Source organism: Boleophthalmus pectinirostris, unplaced genomic scaffold (genome assembly GCF_026225935.1).
Source record: "Boleophthalmus pectinirostris isolate CB_2022bp ecotype Guang Dong unplaced genomic scaffold, ASM2622593v1 HiC_scaffold_10, whole genome shotgun sequence".
NCBI classification, from domain to species: Eukaryota; Metazoa; Chordata; class Actinopteri; order Gobiiformes; family Gobiidae; genus Boleophthalmus; species Boleophthalmus pectinirostris.
The window spans coordinates 3,347,556-3,362,447 of record NW_026570971.1 but is presented as its reverse complement, the minus strand read 5'-3'; the positions used below and the strand labels follow the sequence as shown (position 1 = coordinate 3,362,447).

The following is a 14,892-nucleotide window of genomic DNA, read 5'->3' as shown; positions in this document are numbered from 1 at the left end:
AGTTATTTTAGGTTGGGTTCTCAGGACAAGTCAGAACTCTCAGGTGGAGGAACAGATTATGATTCATATCTCTGGAATTACTGGGTTTATCCACATGAAACAAAAAGTGGCACAAAGTCCAACACCTTCTCTGTCAGTATAAATGTACAAAAGTAGTTTTTTTTTCCACAATAGCTTCCGAAAGTGTTGACATTACTGTATTTTTCTGACTATAAGTTGCACTTTTTTCATGGTTTGGGTGTTTCCTGCGACTTATACTCCGGTGCGACTTGTATATTAGAATTTTCACACTGACAGCCGCGAGAGGCTCTAGTCTTGTGTGTCAGTATCTGCTGCTCCTGTTACTCCTGTACCACTGTCACTTTGCGCTCTACTGCACACGTCTCCTGCACAAAAAGCCTCTGTCCTGCTGCCGAAAACTAATCAAGCAGCAGAAAAAGTTTGGAGTGAGTGAGAAACGAAAAGCGGACCTCATGGAGCTATGGTTTACCTGTGGAGGATGCAAAGTTGCTTAGAAGTGACAGAGAGGATGAAGAATTCTGTGGATTTAGTGATTTGGAGTGAGATGGAGAGTTTGGTAAACTTGTTCTGTTGTTTATGTTCTAGTTATCTGAAGAACTGTTCATGTGATGTTAACAGTCTGCTGTTCTCTGTTCTATTGTTATCACTAGAACTTGCCTTTCAAGATGAAATGTCAGTTCCTAAATTTCCCCCAAAAAGTGTGACTTATATGTTTTTTCTTCTTCATTGCTTATTTTTTGGCTGGTGCGACTATACTTCGGAGCGACTTATAGTCCGAAAAATACGGTATTCACTTTCTTTAAAACATAGAGCCGATCCCAAACAAATAATGAGAAGGTTTAACATTTGTGGACCAAAAGTTTGGTTGTTTCTAATTTCCTCTACAGTTATATAGGCCCCTGCCCTCCTTATAGTAGGTCAGATGTGATGATAATTTCAGGCGGTCTTTTCTAACCTGGTGATTCCCTTGAGGCTGATCTTGGCCAGCAGCATGGCAAAGGTGATGTGGTCATGGTGCAGCATACCCCGGGCCACTCTGTTAAAGGCCACCTGCACAAACACACAACAGAAGAACAGTTTGTGAGCGGAGGACAGGTGTGGTCACACAGAGTCAGAGTCTGGTTCTGGGGGTCCGACCTGGAAGAGATCCTTGGTGATAGTGGCCAGTCTCTGGGAGTGGTCACTGACGCTCTTCAGGTTGGGGTTCTCGTACAGGACTGTGTGGTACGTGTCCAGGAAGAAGTGCAGAGAGTACTGGTACAGGAAGTGCATCTGCAAGAGGAATGAGGAGTTTAAAACAGTTTCTCGATCAGACTCAGTATACATTGTTTTAACACCAAGTTCAATTATTCTGAACAAAGTAAATTCTCCTCCTTTTGGGTCAGACAATTAAAATTAGAGTGGGTCACGTCAACACAATTTATTTAACAAAGAATTTTAAAGCTCAGTAACTGTTAAAGCCTAATGTTTAGTCATTTGGATTAAGGATTTATTTTCATTTCATTTTAAAGGGGACTTGGCTTTGGAAACTGTTGTGTCTGATTTGAGTCATTATTAAAATGAAACGTAAACTGCAAAATAATCTGATTTCTTTCTGATCATGATCCTTGTAATTATTCACATCAGATTTAGTGGTTTATATGTCATGTAAGTAATTTTAAGAGCGTGCATGCCAGCGTCCTGTATACCTGGTTGAGCGCCTCCATGGTGAAGTAGATGCTGCTGCAGGCGGAGGACAGGGACAGGTACTGCTGGGACACTGCCTCCACCTCGGCCATCACGATGTCCGTCTCCTCCACTTTCCTGGTCACCTCGGCCGCTTCCTTCTTCAGGTTCTCCAGGGTGGTGATGATGGTGTCGTCATCAAGGATACGACCTTTCACTTCGTTCAGGGCCTGCAACAGGGACTTCTCCAGCTGACGCAGACGCAACTGGAACTCTCCTGCACAGGGAAACAAAGTCTTTTACTTTTACAAATGTTGCCTTAAAATATTGTAATATTACTCATTGTAATTCAGTCGCTCCATAGAGGTTTGATTCCCCCCAGCATATTATTGACAGACCAATCATAATAAAAGGTGGGATTTTATTCTTAAAGATGGTACTATACTATTTGGAAAAAAGCAGAAACATGTCTGATTAACTCAAACATTTTCAGATTATTGTTGTCAAGCTGCTGCCTAAAAATAATGAGATTTTGTCATTCTTCACAGTCTGGGGGCCACATTGGTCTTAACTAAAGTGACGTTCTCTCAGTGTTTTGCTCCAGAGCTCGTCTGTGTTCTGACTGTCCCTCACACTCACCCTGCAGTTTGAGCAGGTCGGAGCGCTTCTCGTCCACATCAGGCCTCTCTGCCTTCAGCACCTCATTCAGACACTGGCTCTGCAGACTGCTGCGCGTCACTGTGAAGTTGACGAAGGTGACACGAGAGCACAGGTCAGGGGGGAACTCCACCTGAAGACAAGAGGAGGAGGAGAAGAGGTTAATGCGAATCACTTCCATTTGTACTAAAACAGTAAATTCAATCCAACTCTTTACTTTTTCCTAGAGTCATTTTGAAAAGAAATCAAAGTGGGTGGAACAATTACCTAAACATTCATGCATGTGTGATTATGAGCTTTGTGTAATAGAACAGTAGTGCATCTTACAGTGGGGTCTCTGGTGGAGAGGAAGATGACAAAGGAAGGTGACAGATCGATGTCTTGGTCTCCCAGGGTGATGAGCACTCGTCCTCCGGTCCTGCGCACTTCTCTGTTGAGGACGGGGTTGAGGATGGGGTCGTAGCTCTCCACGTCCTGCACCAGCAGAGGGTTTCCAAAACGCAGAGCACTCTCCAGGTTCTTCCTGAAGGCGTCGTCCAGGAAGCTGGTCCTGGTGATCTTGCGCTCTTTGTACTCGTTCATGATGAACTCTGTGGCCTGGCCCGACGGGTCGATGATCAGAGGGTATCTGACACACAACAATACAAGTTTATACATCTAATCATTGCACTTTTATACTTATATTTAATTCAATTCATTTTATTTTTTTCATTTATTTCATGTTGTGATTGAAGATTTACGGACCAGTTTTCCATTTGCGCCTCCAACTGCACTCATTAGATATATATTTTTTATATTTTTGCAATGTGTTTTTGTTTGTTTTTGTGTTTTTTATGTCATACCAGCTGAAAAGAGTTAAGTCAAATTTACTGTCATCAAATACAGCACATGATCCATGCTTGACCTCCAACCAAAAAGTGACATAGTGAAAATCTTTCTCCTTCAGGCACTGGGGCACAGGGTCACACACTGACCACCGCAGGACCACTCACCTGTTGAAGCGCTTGAGCATGATGGCGTTCTCGGTGCACAGGTCGTCGGCGGGCAGAGAGTTGGCCTGCCAGCGCAGCCTCTCGTCAGCGTTAGACAGGTACTCTGTTCTGGCAATGTCCGTGCGGAACTGGAGAGGACAACATGAGTCAAGTTTAATAGGAGCAGGAATCGGATAATTTTATTTATTTTTTTAAAACAGCAACTGACCCGATCAATCACAAACAGGCCCTAATCAATTACATGTAAAGCAGACGTTGTTTTCTTATTGTAATGCCAATCATTTAGACATAGTACTAAATGTAAAAAAAAATAAAAAGAGGAACAATTGAACATGTCTACAATGATAAAGCTGTATATAAAAGCCTGTGTTTTGTCCATTCAGCTTGACACAGGCTTATGAATGAATAAAATATCCTTTATTTGATTCCATCCCTCTTTTTAACAATAGGTTGAACAGGTGCTGTTCAGTCTGTCAATCACACAGTCACAGAGCTCTGCTTTTAAGTGACTCACTGCCTCTGTGTGGTGAAGGACTCACAAAAAAAACGTTTAATGAGAATTCTTTTGTACTTTTCAAAAGGAGGTGAGCTGTTACCTGGATGTTTGCCTGCTGCAGGTGGTGAGACCAGGTGGTGAACAGGTTCTGTCTCATCTGCTGCTCGAAGTATCCCGCGTAGGTGATGAAGGCGGCAGAGAGCAGGCAGTCTCCAGCGATGGTGGACATCTGGTTCTTAAAGGTTTCACTGGTGTTCTCCCAGCGCTCCCTCTCCGCAGACAGACTCTTGAGCAGGGCTGTGCTGCGGTTCACCTGGGGACAACAAAGAGTTACAACGGGGAATGTGGACACCAACTAGCCGTTTCAATCCTACTGCACACCAAAACCATCAAACATGTGTGAACCCTGTGTGTGTTTTTTTATTAGTACATACCTTTGCTTCCACAGCAGCCAGGTCAGCCTTGATGGCCTGGGCTTCAGAGATGAGCACAGCGTACTCCTCCTTGTAGCGAGCTATGCTGGCCTCCAGCTCCCTGATCATGTGCTCCACTTCCTCGGCTTTGCTCTTGTTGTCTTTAGCATCGTCCTCCAGCTTCTGCAGCTCGTTCCTCAGAGGCTCCACGCGCTTCAGCATGTCTGCGTAGTTCAGCTGCGGGGAGGGGAGAGGGCTGGTTTACTTTACATTTTACACATATTCACTCATACGCAAAAGTGTGTCAGATTGTAATTGATTAAAAAAATAATTTTAAAAAATCATATTTCCACTCACTAAAATAGCCTCTTAAACACACCTGTACCCGATTATTACAGTTAGGCAAAATGCATCTTGCTTCAGTACACACCATAGACTGTATATAAATGGACATCGCAGCGTTCCAAACAGGAAGTTCACCTGTGGCTCTTCCGGCTCCTATTGACCTTGGCTCCCATTGACTTCCACTAGAATATTGTCACCCGTCTTTGTAACTGCTGCTGTGAGCCTCGTCATTTTGGTCTGAAAATGTTCATATTAACCTCGCTCTACATGATCCTGTTTTTTTTTTTCTGTCTGTCAAAAATATCCTATTCATAACAGAGCCTGGCACCAAATTCGCTCCTGTAACCGTGAAAATCGAAAGCTTCATTTGAGCGGCACTGAACATTGTGAGTAGGGATGGGCATGATTAGTCGATTAATTGATAATTGATCATTAAGAATTTCATCGATTATGTTCATTTTAATCAACAAACCGAATGCAGGTTGCTGTGCGTAGCGTCATTAAACAGGGGTCCGTACATGTGTCTCTCTGCACTCAGGAGCGAGCAAACAGAAACAGTCGGTCAGTCTGCAACGTACCGAAGCGCAAATGCATATTTAACGATGACTTGTACAAGAAATTCCACGCTTTCCGTTGCGTTCGGGACAAGTGTGAGTCCATGTGCACAGTGTACAAAGCAGCACATATGTTTCGATGTCCAGTGGGAAAAAGTTTTGCCAGGTGAGAGTCGCTCAATGTCGATGACGAGTCCCCACCTCCCTCCCCCCGTACGGTGTCCTGGTTTTGACAAACGCAAATATGGTCACACTAACCTGTATTCCACTGAGTCATGTCTTTTAATCCGACTGAAGTTGAACCGCATCAGCGCACAAGAACTGTATTTTTATTTTCGCTTAGTTTATGCAAATTAGTGATGCGGTTTTAAGTTTCGTTTCTGTGAGAGTTGCGCAAAACTGAATTAAACACATTATAATCTCCGGGCTGATGTGGCTCTAGAGTGGTTACGGTTTATAAGTCATAAAGTTGAATTTATTTATGCAGATTAGTGGTGCAGATAGTAATAATAATGATCATTTTAATATAAAAACGTTAATCATTAATCGATAATCAAACGTTAATTCTTCCGATGATCGATTAAGAAAATTTAATCGAATGCCCGTCCTTAATTCTGAGCAACGTCACACTCTTTTAGTCCAAATTTATACAGTTTATGGTACACACATATTGTATAAGCAGCTCTTGAGGTCAAAATAAGTCTGCTGTGTGCTGTCTGCATCGAGGTTTTAGTCTGATGATCAAGAAGTGTGCAATAGCATGCAAGTTTTTGTTAGTTCTTAAGAGTCTATAAACCAATTCCGAGCCTAATTACCTCCGCCAAGGAGGTTATGTTTTTGCCGGCGTTTGTCTGTTTGTTTGTTTGTTAGCAACATAACTCAAAAAAGTTATGGACCGATTTTGATGAAATTTTCAGGATTAGTTGGAAATGTGAAAAGGAAGAAATGATTTCATTTTGGGGGTGATCCGGAAGAAATCCTGGATTCTGGATCACTTTGAAATTTTAGTTAACATTGTGGTAAATGGGGCCAAAAATTTTGTTTCTCAATATCTCGGTTAATTATTGGCCAAACCCCATGAAATTTGACTCAGGGATGGACAATCGGATCCTCTTTCATATTCCAAATTGAAAGATACGAGACAAATATTTATGGAAAACACAATTAATATGAGGGGGACTGTAGTCCTTGCCGGAGGTCTGCGCTCTCTGAGTGCTTTTCTAGTTAAGGATGAATTGTGGTAAATGTGGAGTAACTTGGGACCAAACATTTTATAACTGTAAAAATCAGGTACGATGCCTTTAATGTGGCTTGTGGTTCATTTGTAATGTATTAAACATAAAATACTGTGTTGTATGTGTTTTGGTGTTGGCCGGTTGTCTGTAGCACATCCCTCTTTCTCTCACCTGAGCGATGGCCCATTTGACCATAGGCCCACAGGCGAGTGAGGCTCTGTTGATCTGGTCGTAGTTGTAGCCCGGGTTGGACAGGTAGTTCTTCTTCATCTTCTCACGGATGGAGTCACTGCCAAACAGAACCAGCATCTCATGAGTAAAACCACAAATACAAAAAAAAAAATCAGTAAGTGTTCAAATCAGCAACATTTATTGGAAGATTTGGTTTGGGAAGTCAACATATTTGATAGACCCTTGAATTTGGACCAATCAAAACAGCTGTTGGTTTATTTAAAAAAAAAATAAAAAAATAAAAAATCAACCGGCCTGTTTTCCAGCTCTAGTTTAATGATTTCTCTGATTGTGCGCCCATTTGATTTGTTGCGGCCGAAGCTACCACCAGTTACCTCATCTCATCTGAGCAAAAGTTGACTATGCTGCTGATGAAATTGTCCCTGATTATAACTTGACGGATTTTTTTCCAGTCGCTTGTCTCCTCGCCCAGCATGAGGCAGATGGACTCCAGGGCCAGTTTGACCGGGGCCGGGGGGTTGGTCATGGAGCGCATTTCCACGAGGTGCTGCCGCTTTATCGAGTTCACCGCTAGCACGAGAGAGAAGAGCATTCAGTGAGATTTTAGAACGGAATATTTCACCTGATCTCGTCGGCGGAGAAGTTGACGATGGTGGGGATGAAGTTCTCCCTCATGATGATGCCCCTGATCTGCTTCCAGTCCGTGGTGCTCTCTCCCAGCAGCAGGCAGATGGACTCCAGGGCCAGTTTCACGGCAGCGGGGGGGTTGGCCATGGAACGCACCTCCACCAAGTGCTGCTTCTTGATGGACTTAACGGCTACGAGCGCACAGTGTCAGGGCGGGTTATGGTGAGGGAGGGGCAATGGAGGAGGGTGAGGGAGGTCAGAGGTAAACAGTCAGCAAGACAGGCTAAAAAGCAACTTAAAAAATGGGATATGTCCTTAATAGTTTTTTATGAGCTTTAACCACGTTACAACAGTGTTCCCTCAACGATAACAAAAGCCCTATTTGCACGAGATAAGAACAACCTGGGGACTAGGGCTGGGTATTATTAAGAAGTTGCCGATACGATACATATCTCGATACAGTGCACTTTTGGTTCGATATGATATATTTCAAATTGATTCCATATGGCTCAATAAAAATTAAAGGCTAAAAATTGTGGCTGTGATACTAAAAGTCTTTGTTAAAACACTTCTTGCGCAAAGTTAATATGAAACACGCAAATTTTAATAATCAAAACAATGAAAATGTCAAATGTGTCGTATAAATGAGTTTCCTTCCTCTGCACAAGCAACAAAACTGTAGCTCTGTAAGAAAATAATTTAATAAATTATACCAATAATTACTCTTGGTGATGTATCGATACAGCAGCTCATGATATCGATACTGTATCATCACATTACACGATACGATATATCGATATTTCCATATTTTTGCACACCCCACGCATTCACACGAGATAAGCAAAGTCTGTAAATTACTTTATTTTACTGACATTGACACAAAGATTGAAAGAAAAAAGCATCTCGATGTGTTTGTTATTGCGCAATTACAACAACACACACTGAGATGCAGATTCGATGGGACTGCTGTAGTATCACCGGACGTCTATGTTTGGCGAAATATAGTAGGTTATCTGCGTCAGAATTTTTACTTTACAAATTACAGAAATTACGCATTTGCACGGGATTAAGATCTCAGGCATCCTCCGCAATTATTACAAATCACCCAAGGTCCACAGGTAATACAAATCTCATACGACTAGGGCGTTAGTCAATTTTATGTTTTGATCTATTCATACATGTTTGAGTATAGTCCAGCATTCGGTGGTTGAGTGTTCCTCATATCTCTTCCACAGCTCAGCATTTAGTTTTAATTATTGCAAAAATCAGACTTTAGGGTAAATGTCTAAGAAAAAGTGCAAAAGAGCATTTCCTACACATGCTAAAGACGCATATTCGCAGGTAAGACTTCTCTCAGTCTCATTTTCCCAAAACATAGTCAAACATTTCACACACAAAAAATAAATAAATAATCAGGTTTTTTGGTTGGGAGGGGGGTTTACTTAATTTTCTGCTTTTTTGTATGTAATTTTCAGTACTGATGACATAAATAAGATTTCAAACTCCACACTGCTTCTTTTTGCACTTTTCCACACACTGATGTAAAACTATGATTTGGCAGGAGACGACCTGTCAGTATTTATCAAAGTGAGGATTACAAAAATATGAAAACTTGTCAAATATGAAAACACTGCTCAAAATTATGCATCTGCCTATGAAACATTTCCAGTCAAAAGGGCTAATTATTATCATACAAAATATAAATTCATAATGGCCTGTAGTGTGTTACCGTTCTGGGCTTCGATGACGGCCGGCTCCACTTGGTCCAGGTCCTGTTTGACGCTCAGCTGTTTGTCCTTGATCACCTCCTGCTGCTTGTACACGGCCTCCTGGATCTCCTGACTCATCACCTACCACCACGGCACCAAAGTATGGACGAATTATGAACCTAGAATCACACCATAACCAACCCAAACCCAGCTCCCTCCTCCTGTACCTTCTTCTTCTCTGCCTCCTGCTGGTCCTTCACCATCTTTTTGAGTTTGTCATTGGCTGCGGCGTTCTTGGCCTCCAGCTCTTGGCTCTTGATCCTCAGGTCACGCCGGAGCTCCTCCACCTGGTGCACAACACAACCATTAGAAATGTGACAATACTGGCATATCAATGATCAACCACAGTGGACAACAAAATGTTAAATTATTAAATGAACAGCACAGGATGATCACGGCAAGGAATATACTAAGATTTTTTGTAATTTTCATGGAGTCTAGGCCACTGCAATAAATGCCATTTGCTTCTTCAGAGTCAATACTTTAGTGTGATTGGTTAAAAACACAACATGCCTTTTTGCAGGATCTAAACCTGCCTTCAGCCTGAGTTATGTGTCCACATTTGTACAGGCTCAGAACCACAGCGACACTAAAAGACTAAAGTGAGAGAAAAGAGCAAAGCTGGCTGAACTGGTTTTACTTCAGTAGCTGAGAAAGGTGAAAATCAGCACTTTAGTTGCATGTTAATGTTAATATCCTGTGTAAAGACAATTACTTGATTCGAAACCTGTCAAAATGGCTGCTTTCTGAATTTTCCATGAGTTTACCTGGTCCACCGTCTCCTTGATCTTGCGCAGACCCACGTTGAGATGCATCTGCTGCTCCTCCAGCTCGCTGCGCTTCTCGTTGAACAGGTTGGCGTACTGGTTGATGAAGTCCAGGTAGTGACGCGGTGTGATGGCCATGGTGTGTCCGCCGCGCTTAGCCAGCCGGTTGTTAGCCTGTTGGAGAGACACACAGTGTAAACTGAAAAATATTCTACAGGAGTTCATTGAAAAAGGAGAATAAAGCGCTTGGTACCTGGTGCAGAGTCTGGTGCACAAACACGCAGCCATTGACGATGGCCTCCCTGTGCGAGGGGGGCTGGGGCAGTTTGTCGTACACAATGGGCATGTAGTCGGGCACTTTGTAGTTGGGTTTCTCCAGATCCATTTTACTGGTGAACTCTTTGCCCACCTGGTACAGAGCCTCAGTGGACCAGTCTCCAAACCAGTTCAACACACACCTGCAAATACAGAGAAGTTGGATCACTGTAGTTTACTCGTTATAACTGAACCTGTTGAGGGTTAGTAAAAACACACATGTATCTGTGGTAGAAGTGTCAATGGTTACACACTGACCTGTTGAAGAGGGCAGGGGAGGTGGCGGCGCGGTCCTTCAGCCCCTCAGATGAAGGGTTCATGGTGAAGACCACGTGCAGGTTCCTGATGACCTGACTGGTGAACCACTTGTAAAGCTCCTCATGAGTGTCCAGCATCAGCCCCTCCTTCTGAGCTCCCTCCTTACACTGGGTCATGAGGGTGGCATACTCGTCGCCCTCAAACAGACCTGGCACCTGTAGGGGGGGACATGCATGAGCTCCAATAAACTAAACTAATCCTGTTGTAACAAATACAGTTACAACATGTGCACAAAACTAATTATGTGGTCAAACTACTGCATTAAAGGAAATCAATTTCACCCAGGAAAAGTTTTGGGACATTGCATTGATTTTCTCATTAAAAAGACATTTGGCCACAGTACAAATATATTGCATAAGTAGGCTGAAAATTAGACAGATGTGTGCTCTCTGCATCTAATTATAGAACATGCTTGTTGTTGCATTTATTGCTCACTCTCTGGTAACGAAATGAAAAAGTGCTCAAACACATGGGGAATAATTAGGATGCTCAAACTGCATAAGGTAAGTGAGAAATAACTTTGGACCACTGCAAACCGTTTAAAATGAATTAGTTCATGTTTTTAAGACAGAAAAAAAATCAAGTACAGTGCCTGTAAGTACTATAAAACACATCTATAGATAAGAGTGGAGGTTTACCTCTCCGTTGGCCAGCAGCGTGTTCATCCTCTCCAGGAAGCCTGAGTCCAGCACGTTGGACTCATCCATGATGAAGGCGATCTTCTCGTTCTTACAGCCTGAACGCCGCAGCACTGTGCGCAGGTCCTCATCAAAGTCTTCCCCTGTGTACTTCCTGTGCACCTAAAGGATGGAACAATCATAATACATGTTAGATCTGCACAAAGGAGTTTTACTCAGTAAATCCATGGTACTCACCTTGATTTGATAGACACTCAGCCCATTCATCCAGGCCACAAAACGAGACAGTGTGGTCTTTCCTGCTCCACTCACTCCAATCAGCAGCAGATGGCCCTGAGGCTGACGGAAAATCCTACACAAACACATGCTCATTTAGAAAATGTAACGTTGAGTTAACATAAAACCATTCTGAGCTTCAAGAAGTTCCATCACCAAACATGTTTTTCACTTCATTTAGTGCTGCTCTAATGACTTGAAAAACACACAATTATTTACAAATGTAAAGTTTTACATTTACCTGTCGATCCTGAGCACATGGTCCAGCACCTCGTTGAAGAGCACCAGAGGAACGTCCAACTCCTCCTCGTAAAAGACCTTCAGACGAGCCTTCACATAGTCCCTGAGCTCCTCCTGCTCCACGGGCACGTAGTCCTGCACAGACACACACAGGTCAAGACAAGAGCAGCAGCTTTGTTCACATCACATCAGAACATGCAGAATCCCTCTAGTTCAAACTGAGCTGGAGGACAGGTCAGAACTGAAGACAGTAAAAGGAGAAGAGAGTCACCTTGGAGAGCCAGTTGCTGTAGAGGATGGGCCTGTTCAGAGCCTTGTCCTTGTCGATGTTGGGGAAGTGTTTGAGGGCCACGGTGTCAATGTTCTCGTCTGTCCACCTCCTTTCCTCATCTCCAACCAGCCTGAAGACAGAGCAGAGCAGTGGATACATTTACATGAGTTATCTGATTATTATAGTAATCTGATTTAACGGGCCAAGAATTTTTGGTGTGTGTTTAAGAGAACTGATAATCAAAATGTGTCAGCAAATTAAATGATTTTTCGTTGTATTTGAAGGTTAAAACCAGTCCTTGAATCTTTTACAGTTTCTCTTTCATTTTTGCCTAAGAAACATTTTGCCTTTGCACATAATTTTCCTTGCCAAAAACTGCACAGATGTGTACAATTAGAAATCAGATTACTCAAATTAGTTGTAACTGTTTATCTGATTTTCATTTCAGATTATTGAAATGTCTTAACGATCTGATTTTTGGGGTAATCATAGGCACTGTTAAGAACGTGTGAAGCCAGTTCAAACAGTTATATTTTTCTACTGTCATTTTTTTGTTTTGTTTATATTGCAACATCTGTATGCCAAGTTTAACATGTTTAAAATGGTTGCAGTGTAAAAACTAACCTGCTTAAATAAATAGAAAATATAAAACAAAACATGAAAACCAGTCAAAACTAGATTTTTTTAAAGGCCACAAACAAACTGTACAGAAAAAAGATATGGTCTATTTGCTGTGGGTGTACCCAAATAAAGGATTAATTTGAGAGCTATCCAACATAATCATCAAAACTGCAGATGCGGACCTGTCCTGGAAGAGGCGCAGCGCTTCGTGGGCCCAGATGCGGATGAGCCCTCCACAGGCAGAGTCTCCAGGGGTCTGAGGGCCTCGAAGATGCCCCTCACCCAGCGGGTCATCTCTCTGGGGGAGTAGATGTAGTGTGGCTGGGTGTCCTGGGTGAAGCGCTCCTGCAGGGGAAATCGAAGGTTTCATTAGACTTTGAATTTAAAAAACACTTATAAACTCATCATGGTGGATAATCAGGATGCTCAGAATGTATAAGGTAAGTGAGAAATAACTTTGGACCACTGCAAACTCTTTAGAATTAGTTCATTTTTCAAGTTTTAAGACAGTAAAAAAAAAAAAAAATCAGGTACAGGACCTTTAAACTATGAGATAAGACTGAAAAAGACATGATGAACAGCTCTACAAACCTGAGACATGGTGTAGAACTCGACCATGGCGGCGGTGAGGGGCTCGGCGTAGGTCCGCAGAGACGGGATGAGGCGCAGCATGGCCCGGTTAAACGTGCCGTAGATCTGAGTGAGCGAGGCGGGGCCGGGGTAGTCCACGTACACCACAGGGACATGACGCAGGAACCTACAACATAACAGTTAAACACACTCAGAACTTCATTTGGTTTTTGGCAATACCACGTAGATTTTTTTAAACGCAACACAATGACAAAATGGCCCTTCAGACTGTCCAATCATACCTGTGTGTGAGGGGCTTTCTGCCAGGGTCTGTGGGAGGGTTACAGGCTCCAACAAACTGGATCCTCTCCAGCTTCACCCAGGTCTGGTCTGAGGTACGATAGAAGCCTCCGTGTTCCACCATCTGCACAATCGCATCGACATTAATAATGTTGCAGTTATTTACATAAACTGAACACATATTGGTCAAAGTAATATTATTCCAGGCAAAACAAAAATTAATCATTAAATGAGGACTGAAACGATGCACTAAAAGCTGATATTTTTTTTTACTCAGAAAATAAACAATCGTCCCAAGTGTCAGAAAAACAACAAAACAGTCAATTAACATTTTATTTTGTATGCAGAACCATGGCGAGGAGAAAATGCAGTTTGTCGACTGGACAAAAGTTAGTTTGGTTGAAGGCGTTTCGCAGCTCATCCAAGCTGCTTCTTCAGTTCTGGTCAGACGCCGGTGGACACTTCCTTATATCTGCAGGGAGAAGCCAAGTAACTGAAACTACCTACTGAAAAGTCTTCAACCAAACTAACTTTTGTCCAGTCGACAAACTGAATTTTCTCCTTCGACTGACGGATTCTTCACATATGTATAATTGTGTTTCGACTGACATCACATCATTCTATAAGTCAATAATGTCTAATACAGATCATGGTCAGCTAAAAAACTGCAATAGTGTTTTTAGTAATAAAGTGAATTTGCAGTTCTTGTCATGAATATAACTGATCAGGTTTAACATTTGTAAAAAGTACCGTATTTTCCGCACTATACGGCGCTCTGGATTATAAGGTGCACTGTCATTAAATGGTCTATTTTCAAACTTTTTTCACAAATAAACTGCACCGGACTTTAAACGAAACACAACAGTTGGATGGGTGAGTGGTTTTGTTTGTTTGTGGCGTTCACGGTGACTCTGGGCTTTGTTCAGTTGTGGCGTGTAGGGAGGGTGCTGTCTGGGACCGCTGGATTGTCAGCGTGTTCGCAGTGACTCAGTTGTTCAGTTGTGTCTAGAAGTGGCACATTGCACTCGCTTTTTCGGTTCGTTCCTCCGTTCCGTTCCTCGTTGGCGTGGAGTGATGAGTGTGGCTGCGGGTATTTTTCGCTGTGCAGTCGCTGTCTGCTCCGTGTGTGTTTGCGTGTTCTGCGGGTGGTGCAGCTTTGTAGTTTACTGAAGTCGTGCTGGAACACCCGAGTGGATTCGTGTATAGGGTGCTCTGGATTGTGGGGCGCGCAGTCATTTTTTGATGGGGTTAGAGGCTTATGAGTGCTCCCTATAGTGCGGAAAATACGGTACTAATAAATATTACAGAAATGTTATCCAGATGTACCTGTCTGAGGAAGGAGATGACCCTCTGAGTGCCGTACTTGTCCATGTCTGGCAAGTTGATCTCGTCACAAAACAGCACCAGCCACTTGCCCAGCTGCACGGGGGCCAGCACCACTCCGTTGGGGGTGCGGCGGTACTCGCAGTAGTGGTCGAAGGTCTTCAGGAGCAGCTCGGGAGTCGTGGCACTGGAGAAGTTCAGACCCACGACCTGAGAAGAACAACACAACATACGCTCAGATCTTCATCTCAAAGGCTCTGCGTAAACTGCAATAACTAACCTCATCA

General features: G+C 42.9%; 1 protein-coding gene across 1 annotated transcript in view; it reads right to left on the bottom strand.

Annotated features, from left to right (window-relative positions):
- Nucleotides 1–14,892, bottom strand: part of dync1h1 (dynein, cytoplasmic 1, heavy chain 1) — a 43,885-nt gene that overhangs the window by 9,432 nt on the left and 19,561 nt on the right. The window contains 24 exon segments of the mRNA XM_055161046.1: nucleotides 977–1,071; nucleotides 1,159–1,293; nucleotides 1,710–1,963; nucleotides 2,326–2,476; nucleotides 2,671–2,971; nucleotides 3,336–3,463; nucleotides 3,932–4,144; nucleotides 4,266–4,481; nucleotides 6,550–6,667; nucleotides 7,193–7,388; nucleotides 8,927–9,047; nucleotides 9,134–9,253; nucleotides 9,734–9,907; nucleotides 9,987–10,191; nucleotides 10,307–10,521; nucleotides 11,005–11,166; nucleotides 11,242–11,356; nucleotides 11,522–11,655; nucleotides 11,792–11,921; nucleotides 12,595–12,640; nucleotides 12,643–12,757; nucleotides 13,004–13,169; nucleotides 13,285–13,406; nucleotides 14,609–14,815. Coding sequence (XP_055017021.1) covers nucleotides 977–1,071; nucleotides 1,159–1,293; nucleotides 1,710–1,963; nucleotides 2,326–2,476; nucleotides 2,671–2,971; nucleotides 3,336–3,463; nucleotides 3,932–4,144; nucleotides 4,266–4,481; nucleotides 6,550–6,667; nucleotides 7,193–7,388; nucleotides 8,927–9,047; nucleotides 9,134–9,253; nucleotides 9,734–9,907; nucleotides 9,987–10,191; nucleotides 10,307–10,521; nucleotides 11,005–11,166; nucleotides 11,242–11,356; nucleotides 11,522–11,655; nucleotides 11,792–11,921; nucleotides 12,595–12,640; nucleotides 12,643–12,757; nucleotides 13,004–13,169; nucleotides 13,285–13,406; nucleotides 14,609–14,815 — 3,839 coding nt within the window.